The 12072-nt window shown below is 43.0% G+C and overlaps 1 protein-coding gene across 1 annotated transcript in view; it reads left to right on the top strand.

The window, feature by feature from the left end:
• The window catches only part of LOC100230051 (hydrocephalus-inducing protein homolog), a 37452-nt gene extending 27379 nt beyond the window's left edge, over positions 1–10073 (top strand). The window contains exons 28-29 of the mRNA XM_030282339.4: positions 610–787; positions 1278–10073. Of these exons, the coding sequence (XP_030138199.4) occupies positions 610–787; positions 1278–1591 (492 nt within the window). The 3' untranslated portion in view covers positions 1592–10073. The remainder of the gene's footprint in view (positions 1–609; positions 788–1277) is intronic.
• Positions 10074–12072: the final 1999 nt, after the last annotated feature.

Below are 12072 nucleotides of genomic sequence, written 5' to 3'. Positions count from 1 at the left end.
TCAACCTCACTGCTGTGAGCCCAGCCTGGGGCTTGGACAGCATTTCTGAAAGCCCAAAGAGGAGGATGGCCCTTCCTGCCATCATTCCATCCCCAGAACTCATCCTAGTCTCTGTTCCTGCATTTCCAGAGCTGAATGTGTGCAAGAAACCATGAGTCAGCGTGGTGTAACCGCAGGGGCAGAACGTGTTTTTGTTGGGATCATGAATAAGGGGTCAGGCCCTTGGACACCAGCTTGGAATTGCTGATGTGCTGTGACAGGAGCTCCTGGCCCTCCTGAGAGTGCAGGCACTTGACTCCTCTTCCACAGAGCCTGGCAAAAGAGGTTTTATTTTTTGAGCATGGCCCTTGCTGGCAGAGGGCATATGCCACGAGCAGCAGAGCTGTGCTCACATCAGGCTGTGCTGGGACTGCAGCCTTGCGAGAGCTCAGGAGGACTCACTGCACTCCAGGGTTGGGGGCACAAGCTTTTGGGCACAAGGGAGCTAGAAAGTGATGTGCTCTGATGGTTTCTTCTAGATGAGAAGCTGTCTTCTCAGCCTGTCTGTCCCCTGAGCCATCCCACATCAAACCTTTGATGCAGTCCCTTCCTCCTCTCCTGTCCCTGCAGGGCTGCATTGCACCTGGCGAGAAGCAAGTGTTGAAAGTCTATTATCTGCCAGGAAAGGTAGGAGTCTTCTGCAAGACTTTCCAGGTCCAAGTGGCCTATCTGGAACCAGCAGAAATCTTCCTGAAAGGAGAGGGGACCCTCCCTGGAGTTACCGAGGACCAACCCAGGATGTTGAAAGGTGAGCACTGTCTGTGGTCTCCCAGGAAGATCCCCTGTTTTTCCCCCTACTGTCGCACATTGGGCAGCTCACACCCATCTCCACAAGTCTGGAAGTTGCAGGGCGGCCAAACCAACACTTTGGCCTCTCTGGTTGCTTCCTGACTTTTGAGCAGTTGCGTCTATTTAGGCTTTTCCCCAGGAACCATCCTGCAGATCTTGCCAGCACATTGTTGTAGGCCTGGAAAGATGATGGCTAGGCAGAAAAGCTTGGGAAGGCTGCAAGAGAGTCTGGCAGGGCATTTGGCAGGCTTAGATGTGTGTGACTTTGCAGGGGATGACATGATCCCCTGTGAGGAGGAAGCTAAATGAGAATGAACATGAGGATTCCGAGAGGAGCAGCAGCATCCATTGTTTCTGGGAGGGGCCAGTGTTGGGGAAGTGGGACTTCTCAACTTAATGGGATTGGGAATGTAGCATGTATTTTATTTATGGAGAATTTTTTCCTTCAGAAGAGGAGGGGGTACTGCAAGAGGAAAGAAAAACCTGGAGGAAGAAAAAAGGGAGAGGGAGGAATCATCTCTCATCATCTCTGGTCATGGAGTCACTGTCACAGCTGAACAACAGGCTAGTGTCCAACATCTCTCCAGAGTCTCTTCAGCTGAAGGGCTCCCCAGCAGCATGCTGGCTCTGGTGGGAGAGGTGGGAGGGTTATTATCACTTGGGAAATTGGAGGAGTAGCAGCTGTGCTCCCTCCCAAAGTTGCCTTTGCTTGTGGCCAGCCCATCCTTTGAGCTCTCAGATAGACACTACCATAATCAGATGATAAGATTTCTGGGCCTCTTGCTGAATTTGGAGAGCTTGTGGTGTGTTCTCTTTTGTGACTGAGAGAGATATTTGTATTTAAGTGTTTATACCTATAAAGTCAGCAGAATATTCAGAGTCAGTGAATGGCCAAGCACCAGCAAACTCTTCTTCACTTGCTGTGTAAATGGCAAGAAGGACAACTGAACTGGTGAACTTCATGATCTCCAAATGGCCTTACTCATGATAGCCCTCATGTACTTTGTTGATTGGTGCATGATTCCACAAAGCATTTCTCTCCTGTTCTGGAATACAGAGGTTAAAGCAGAAAAAATTATTATTAAAAAAAAAATAAAAAGCCCATTTCTATACCTGTATGATGAGAATGACATGAATGAATAAATGACATGGTTTCTTCTGCAGTGATACTGCCAGCCTTGCGATTTCAGCTGAGGATAAAGAAACTGAATCATCTGTATGTTCTTCAGAAGACAAACCCTGAGAAGTTCAAGGGAGACTGGGAAGCTCTTTGAAGAACCTACTGAGCCATAAGAACCTTGAGGATTTTCTTTGACACATCTTGTTTACCAATAAAGCAGGGAGAATAATGTCCTGTGTGAAGAAATCTGTGAATGCTGAGCTCTCTGCCCAGGGAAGGGGCACATTTCATGAGATCCTGTGCAGTCTTCCTCTTCTCCCAGATGAAGCTTTTCAGGACAGAGAACTGGATTCTGTCCACTTCTGTGAAGCACCTGGAGCATTTATAGCCTGCCTTAAGCACTACTTGAAGCCCCACCACGTCCCTTGCCACTGGAATTGGACAGCTAATACTCTAAACCCTTATCATGAAGCCAAAGACACCCTTCTGATGATCATGGGTGACGCTCTGACAGCGAACACATTACCTTGGTGGTACTTTGGCCCAGATAACACTGGGGATTGGAGTGGCAGACTCGTAGGGAGAAGACTCTTGGTCAGGTGTGAGATGTATGACAGTGATGATGTGGACCATTATGACTAAACTTACTGCTAATAGAGTATCTCAATCTTGTCACTGTAGTATAAAATAGAAGCAGGTCTAAAGGGCTCTAATATGAGCAGGTTTGGCTGGAAACCCACAGGATTCCAGTCTTTGGCAGTGCAGAACTCACTGAGACAAAGCAACAAGGCACCTCTGGAGCTACTTCAGGATTTTATCTGTGGACATAACTGGATCTTAGTTGGATCTGCACTCAGAGGCACCAGGAAGCTGCAGGGGCATGCAAGGAGCTCCAGTGACCCAGGGGGAGGGTGGCAGGAGCCTTCCAGCACTTGGCTCCTTGCCAGGTGCAAGGGAAGCCTGCAAGGCTCGGCTGGATGCTGCAGCTCTGCCTCTACCTTCTGGACACTTTCCCATCCATAATGGGATTTCAAACTGCTGAAGAGCAGCCTCTATGAGGTACATTCCCAAAGGCAAAGAAACTCTAAAGTGAAAATCACTGCTCTGACTTGTGCCACTTTGCTTCTGAGTTTAACAAGAAGAGCATCCCCACGAGCGCCCATTTTTCCAGCTCTCTGCCTCCCGACTAACAGACATGCCAGCTGAGCCAAGGAATTGGGATTTCTAGTTGTGATCACAAACTTGCCAGATTGTGCCATCATGGTAATTGATTTCTTGACTTAAATTTGTACTGCTCTAGCTTGTCTTCAGGTTACAGTGTGTGTGAAATGGAGCTTCAGTCCTTAAATGCTCAGAGGCTCTTCCTGTGTATTGTCAGTCTCTTAGGATTCTTCAGTGGCTTCTTTTGTAGGTTCTGAACTCCTCTGCGTTGTCCCCTATTTGGTGGGTTGAAATGCCAGCTCTTGTGCGTGAGCCAGAAGAGTGCTTCCAGCCTGAAGCTGAACTCACTAATTGAGCTGTGGTGACCTGCTATGAACAGGTAAGTCTTTCTCCTCATCCCCCCTCCTCCCCTTAAAACTACATTATTTACATTCCACTCTCTAAATTGACTAAACAGAGTTTGACTTTTTCTGTGCATAAAGTTTAATGATTTGTGTAGAGTCATCATGTTATAAATGAACGCTCTAATTTATTAATTAAAGAAAATTTATTAAATGTTCCAAATATAAATTCAGATGATAACAGTGAAAAGCCACTATCAAAAAAAAAAAAAAAAAGGGTCAGTGCCGAGTCCGGGATCAGCACTGGGTGAGACACACATTTGACTGCTGCAGCAGAGGGTCCCCTATGTTCACACCGTCCTGCTCAAGTGGTGTTTATACAGTTTATTTTGCTCAAGGCAGGGATTTCGGAGATTTGGGATCAGGCTTTTCTTTCCATTCAAAGTCTCACATATTCATAGAGTCTATTTTCTCTGGCTGAGTTGAACAAAACTGTGTCTGGGAAGTGATGGATGCCAATCAGAGGATTACTGGAACTTGACATTGAGATGCGTCTTCTTGATGGCTCTGGCTATCTCAATCTGAGATAATTACCAAGTATTCATCTCCTGGGTGTTCCTTGGATTACCTTGGAGAAGCACCCATCTCCGAGCTGGCCACCTCCATTCGTTTGGAAATTAGGTCCTTTTCTCCCTGCTGCCAGCTTTGGTTTCGAAATACTGTGAAGCAATTTTCCCGTTCTGGCTTGAGTGCTTAAGAATACGTACAGGAATATGTCTTACCAATATAACATATTTCATACAACTATTTCTCACAAGCACGAATTATCTAAAATACATGTAACAATCAGGTGCCAATAACAACTTCTATGCTGTAGCAGTTTCGATGAAGTAGTTGTCATGACAACTCAATTAACTAAATCAACATATTTGTAAGCAGCTGCAGCTCATGTGCTCTGCATCACATTTACTTCCACACAGATCATATGTGCCAATGAGTCTGACCCTCAGCTCTCTGCCTCTCCTCCTCTCTCAGCCAGGAAGATGAGGTACAAGGCAGTACTGCTCACTCTCAGCTGGGATCTGGCACGTGTGGAGATGATTCTGGCAGTGCAGAAATCCAGATCAAACCATTGTCACCATCCTCTTCCTCCCTCCCACTCCTCCCCATTCTTCACTTGAGGTCACCTTTCAGGAATTGTGTGCTAGCTCTGCTCTAATTAAAGGAGAGTTTGTAGATAAAGACATGTAGATCTGCTTGCCCATAAAATGTGTTTTTATACAAAGAACTAGGACAATCAAATAAGACAGCCAGCCTGAGGTTGTCTTGAGATCAGCAGGTTTTGGAGATGCATGTAGCTTCACTCACCCAAGAGCTGTGGAGCAGCTGACAGCTCGAAGTCAATGCTTAGGTCACAGCTGAGTTCTAATTGCCTTCACTACAAAAGGAATGTTGTGTTTCTTCATAAAGGAATAACTGTTCCAATACCTCCCTCAAAACACAAATCACCAAGGAACAGAAGAGACAAAAAAGAAGGGTTCCTTGTTAGAAAGTTGTTGAGGTTACTGACCTAGAACAGAGCCTGGACAGAGTTACAGAATAAAGCAGGGATTTGCTAAAAGGCCTCAATGGATCCACCTTGGACAGCACAAGAGCCCAGCCAGGCCTACGCCCAAGATGGACCCAGAACGGTCCCAGAATGGACGACCGGTCACAAGGTCTCTCACTTTGATCAGTTCTGGCCCATCTGCACATTGGAGTGAATTGTCCAATTCCAGCTTTGGCTTATGAAGTCCCACCCTTCTTGTTTTTCTCCCTTCAGCCCACCATTGTTTGTGCTCTTGGGCCTGAGATTTGGATCATTTGTCCTTGGTCCCAGCTAGAGAAGGAATTGTTTTGTCTGCCTGCTCTGTGAAGAGAGCTCACCATCCCCTCATATGAAGCTCAGAACTACACACTAAAGCAGCACAGAATTTGAAAAATATAAGCTAAAACCTGAGGCATCACTGCACTGCATTAGATGCAACCAGTAATGAATATTTAGTCCATGGGACCAAATGAAAACTGGTCTGAAATAAGCCTTGAAATTCCCCTAATGTGGGTAAGCTCTTAGCACCAACCATTTGGCTTTGCAGAAGTGGTCTTGTGTCACACCATGTGATAATGTAGCTATAGAAAACCTGTGGCTACTGCTGTGCACCAAAAAGTGAAAGAAAATCTGAAAGCAGGAGTAAAAGTATAGAAAAAGTCAAAGGGTTGCAATAAAAGAGATACTGTTACATTGCATTAAAGTAATTTTCAAGCAATGAACGCTGAGAGAAAAAGGATGAGAAATAAATTACTAAATATTTGTAACATAACATTCAAGGTCTTGAAGACTTTCCTTGATGAATAATTTACATGAGTAGGGTCATCCGTGGCTTTGGAATTATATTAACTTTTGGAAATATGCAAAACATTGATTGTTTAGTGTTTGAGTAACCACACAGCTGCTGCACGGAAAGTGCCCAGGAGCTTCCTGACAGCTAAAAAATAGCAAAGTTGTTTTGTAGACCTAGAACTGTAAGTGCTTTTTGTCGTTGCCTTGTAGTTTACTAGTACCTGAAGACCATAAAAAAGATACAAGACCGTTTTAGAAACACCACACAACCCCCATGCCATAGGGTTTTCAGTGGCAGAGAGTTCCAGGTGAATTCATTGCAAATCCCAAATTCACATGGGGCTCTGGGACTGATGGGTCACAGACATGTCCTAAATGGAAAAGTAGGATACATAGGTCATCCACACATCAACACGTCCTTCTCAGTGAGAAGGTGCAGATGTGGTTGAACTGTGGCCTAATTTTAGTCATAAAGCTTGTTGAGAATGATGCCATTGGATCCAGAATAGTAAATCATTGGGAACTAGATGCTGAAAATGCTACTTTGTAGAATACAAACAAGGAAAAACGATAGCTTTGTTATCCAACAAATATTGCATTCCAGCACTGATATAATCTGCAAACCTCACAGGCCACTTCAAAAGGGGCCCATGCAGAACTCTTGCACTGCTCATCCGTTTTGCACCAGCAGATGGGAAAGCAGGAATTCCAAACGGGATTTCTCAGTGGAAAGACCTGTGTTGAAGTCAAGTAAGAAGAAAAGGACAGTGTTGTAGAAAGGAGGAATTGTTCTATTTCTGCGTCCAGAATTTTCACCTGGACGTGCCTAAAATCCTTTGCTGTAAATGTTTGCAGCATTGGAGTATCACAAATGCTTCAGGCTTGCCAGTTGTTGATAAAAAGGAAGAATAGGACTGAGGACATGCTAATTGTAGTACTAGTGAAGAAATCAAGCAGTGAAAAAATTGGCTTTGACTTTGTGATGAATAATGAAGTCTTAAACACTGGCAGGATTACAAAAATAGTACAGCAAATTTGGTATATTGTTACTAATGTAATCTGTACAGCTAACTGATTGTATGTGACTTTATTTTATGAACAGAGTGTAAAAGCTATTAGGAAAAAAAAAAAAAAATAGAGCATTTTAAAAACACCCAGAAAGGAAAAAAAGGATATAACCTTCTTTTTGCAAATAGTCCTTCTAGAAACATCTTTAAACATCTGTAATATGTCGATATGGAAATAACTTTTTTTTTATTGTCCTATTCTGCCAAAAAACCCTCATATCTCTGCTAATAATTTTCACAAGAAACTTAAACATTATTTTATTCATGCTTTAGCCCTGAAAATAGGACATAAGCAGAATAGTCACTTTGCTGGTCTTCCGCACAAAAAATCATTGAATCCAATTTTTTTTCTTAATCTTAAATGAAAGGAAGAGAATTAGTTCTTAACTTACACAAAGTCTGAACAAATACTGTAATCAAGAAATCAAGAAATTTGGTCTTGTTTTTCTCTCAGAAATCTTTGACTAGAGCATAGATTTAAATTTTAAAGCATCTTGATGACATACTTAACATAGGTATTTGGTTTGTGGCTTGTTAGTCTTGTTTTGGCTTCAGAATTTTGAGATGTATTGCTTCGATATGATCATCCATTACCTCTGGCCCACGGGAAAGCACTGTGGCTGAAGCAGTGAAAATTAAGATGCATGCAGTAAGAGCAAGAAGTAGATCCCAAATTCATAACAAATTAAGACTTGATTTGTATTTTTTACTGCTGTTTTGTGTAGGTTGTTGGTTGGTTGGTTTTTTTTGTTCTTTTTTTTTTTAATGTCTAGTCTTTCAGCTTATGGTGCTAACATTCCTGGAGCTGTTTGCTCCTTGTCAGCATGGCAAAGGCAAAGGTCCCTCTGGCTACCAGGGCAGGATGTCCAGCCCTGCAGGATGGTCGGCCCAGGGTGCTCTGGGCTCCCTGAGCCCCAGATCATCTCTGGCACATCTTGAGAAAACCCCGGCTGAAATGCCAAGGGGGAAGCTCAGGATCTGAGAAAAGTCTGCAGAAGGCTCCAGTGGAGCAGCACTCCCCTGCACTGTACTTTGTGTCACATGGGGGAAGACAGAGCTCACCAGAAAGATAAGAGCTTTGTCAGACATATCAGGTGGGTACAGAATCCTCCCTGCCCCTGAGCCTGAGTGAAATCTCCCAGCAAGGTCTAAAACCCTACCTGAGACCTATGGGCTCCTGAAAAGGAAGCAGGAGTGCCCTTCCTAGTGAAGACCCTGGGAGGCATTTCCCTGGTTTAGGGAGACACAAGAAGCTTCCCTCAAAGCTGTTAAAACCCCATTTGCTCCTTCCCCTGTTCCTATGTCTGTTCCTATGTCCCTGAGCCACTCCCTCCTTGTTCCCTGATTGGCCCTCATCTTTGTACTGCCCCGAAACCAGGTTCACCCCCCGACCCCTCTGGACGGGGCAGTGAGAGCTGAGACATGTGTGTGCTGGGGGAACTCTGAACATCTCATGGCACGGCTGAATTAAACATCTGTGGACACTGTGCAAAGGCCCTTTCTGCTTCTTTACCCTGGATCTTACTAGCACCAGTTCAGGCTGCTACACTTTCTTGGTTCTGTGCTCCTGGGCTGATTCTGGGTCTCTCTCCATCCTCAGCTCACGAGCAGGAGCAGGTCAGTCATCTCTTTATGGATCCCCCCCTCCTCCTGAGGGTGCCTGTACCACAGAGCCACTTGGGAACTCCATTCCCAGGTACCTTGAATGTTATGCTTGAGGATGGAGGGTGATCCAGGCAAGCTGTGGGTATGGATAGGAGATCATCAGTGAGCCTCAGCCCCCTAAACCGCATTGGTGAGCACAGTCCATGCAAAGGAGGAGCTCCCAAAACACACTGATGGTCAATACAGCCAGGACTCGGCCAGCATGGAGAGCTCATCCCTAGAGACTGGAGTTCTGTGTCTAGAGCACAAAGGAATGATGTCCTACAATAATTGAGTCTTTGCTTCTCGTCTGCCAGGGTCGGGATTAAATGCGTGAGATGGTAATTCTTGTTGGGACTCGGATGTTTTTTAGTTCTTATCTATGTTACAGTCTCACAAGCTGTGAGCTCTGCAGCCCTTCACTCTGACAAACTGAAAATGGAGCCCCATCTCTCTCTCTCTCCAAGGCCTTTTAAGGATAAACTGTCCAATTAAGAAATTACACCTCCATTATTTTTACTTTTAACCCAATAACTAATCACCCATGCCCGCAGTGGGGACTTTACTACCCAATTCCACAAAACCACCCAAACCCATGGAGAAGAAGGTGAAGAAGAAGGTAAAGAAGAAGGACCAGCCTGCACCCTAAAACCTCCATCTTGCTTTATATCTATTGCTATATTCTAAACCCTTGAACTCTTTTCCACCAGGTGATATTACACACTTCTATTCTAACTCCAGAGCCACAATCCCAGTTCTATAATTCAATTTGGAAGCCTTTTCCACAGTCTCAGGTCAAATGCGGTTTTCTCCTGGGGGTCAGTGCCTGTCAGCACAGAAAGTCTAAAATTCTCAGTAACCAGGGTTGCAACACTACAGGATTATGAGATTCCTGTTGAAGAGCACTGGGAAAAACTGTGTGTGCTGCCAATGGCTCTGGCACAACTGGAATGTCTCATGTTCAGAACACAATGATCATGCCACTGCTGATGATCTATAAGCTCACAGCCCACCTCACCAGCAGTGGCTGTGATGGGCACATCAGTGCCAGACTGCTTTTGCCACAGATTTATGGGATTTGTTATTTATGGGAAGCCCATTGACTGCTGGATGAGGATGGAGCGTGGAAACAAAAATCCAGTATCTCCCGGTGCTGTGAGCAGAGACTCTGAACTGAAACAACTCCATGGTGCAGATCAGTGTCTGGGTATTTTACTTGATGTGGTTTGAAATGAAATAGGGGCTCCATAGTTAAATGTACTCATTCTGTCAAGACCACTACAGCTTCAATTTTTCTTTAATGACTGTAAAAGATTCAATTTCCACTATGAAGTCTGGAAAATTATATCAACTATCAGGGTAGAATTAGACCTGATAGAAGCGTGGTGCTCTGAAAAAGTACGAGATATATCCATTTTTCATTATAAGAAGATTTTAGTTTTCCATTTGGCTTATTAATTTTTGCACTTTTTGGATTGTATTGTACCCTTTTTTAAAATAAATAATGCTAAAAACAAGACCTTTATTCCAAATGTTCATTTCTGTTGCATTTGTTAGCTTCTTGATGAATTTATTTTTTTTTTAATAAAATGAAAAGGAATATAAAGGATGGATAAATCCACAGTACCCCATACAGAGGCAAAGAAAAGAGTAAATACATTCATTGCTTTCTCAAAAGAAATGTATTGTGCGGCTGCTGTGGAATACAATATTGAGATGAAAATGAAGCTACAGTGGAAATGGAATGAGAAATAGGTATTTGCTTCTGGGTGAGCGCAACAAACCTATCAGCTACATGGTTAAAATCAGCAGCCCCATCTCCCCAGTGCCTGATGACTAAATAAACCACACGTAAAAGGACAGGGCAGTAAGACAGAAGGGAAGGAGGGAAATGAAGCTGCCAAATGAAAGAGAAGTGTTTCTGCAAAGGTCAGTAAGGGATAAGATTCATTTGGAGTAAGCCAATCCTACAGTGTAATTTGCAATATTTTCAAACACTTCAGAATAAGCATTCCTTGCTATTTTTAATATGGGCTTTGAGCCATGACTATCTAAATGGAAAGAGGAGGCATTAAAAGTTCATAGGGCTTGATATTGCCTGTGAAGAGGAAGCCCCTACAGAATTTTCTTTTATTAGTGACCTTTCTTAGCCTTGTAGCCAGCACTGATGAAAGTATTGCGGCATATCTGTCAGCAGCAGGAATGCATGGGGATTATTAGCAACTGCATTTAAAAGTCTAAGAGCCAAGAGGTAGAGCCACAAGCCTGGACTACTAATTCCTATTTTATTCAGTGTAGCCAGTCAAAGGATAGATAATAGCTTACTTGTCTCCTTTTCTTGGTATGTTTATTTGTCCTTTTGCTCTTTTCTCTCACCGTGTAACTAAGACAGTAGAAAATAATACAAAATATGAGGCACTTACAAGCCTGGGTCAAATGGATTTCAGTGCAGAATATCCAAATTTGGCTGGTCAAACATAACTCCTACCCCTATAGACTAATGACTTCATTAGAATATATAAGCTCAAGCTGCTTACAGGCAGATAGGGACTAAATACTGATGGGAAAAGTGCATTCAGCAGAGGATGCCTTTTAGAGCTCTGTCGGTAGACATATTCCAGGTCTTTACTGAAGGATTTTGTTTATCATGTGAGGAATCTTTTGTAGACATAACTTCCTTCCCAGCTGACTCAAATTCCTTCACTGAGAATATTCACAATTCAAATGGAGCTGTACAAGCAGCTGAGTCACACTGCATTACTTTATCTTGGGACTTAATAAATTACTTATTAGTTTAAAAAACCGAACCCAAATAATTTTTATTATGCCCAAAGCAATTTTTTTTTTTTTTCTATGACTCTGCTGTAATTACAGCAAAAGCCTGTTTTGGTCAATATTCAAATGAATGGATTTTATTCAGTATAAATCCAAGGAAAACATTAATGACATTAACAATCTGGTTTGAATTAAACTCCACTTGGAAATGGAGAAATGTTTATGAACAATATATTTTAACATTTATGATGTTCCACTCATTGCTGCATTTCCAAAAGTTCTGAGACATGGTAGGCAAAATTAGCCAGAGATCTACTGCTGAGTTACGAAAACAATCTGAGCACATTTCAAGTGATAGAATCACCTTGTTGATGTAGAAAAGTCTTGGAAAGCTTTATCTTTCCTCCCTAGGAGAGAAAAGTTCTTCTGCCTGCCACAGAACTAAAACCAGGGGATCATAAACCAGAGCTGAGAATTACTTTAAAGAACAAAAAGATGGTTACTACCCAAGACAAGCCTCAACTGTGAATGGTGACTTGAGATCACCGATGATGTTTTTTGCAATTTTTTGCTAGAAAACCTTCTATGAGGCTGAGCATGACAGGGTGGCAAAAAGATCTCAAAGTTTCAAGTAAGTAAGCTTTAATGTCATCTTTTAAAATAACACAGATAAAAAATAATCATAGGTATGACTGTAACATTTTTGTGGACTCTAAATAAATATCATGTACTCATAATTAAACCAATTAATATGAT

This window comes from Taeniopygia guttata, chromosome 11, assembly GCF_048771995.1.
Source record: "Taeniopygia guttata chromosome 11, bTaeGut7.mat, whole genome shotgun sequence".
NCBI lineage: Eukaryota > Metazoa > Chordata > Aves > Passeriformes > Estrildidae > Taeniopygia > Taeniopygia guttata.
This window is presented reverse-complemented; position numbering and strand designations above follow the sequence as displayed.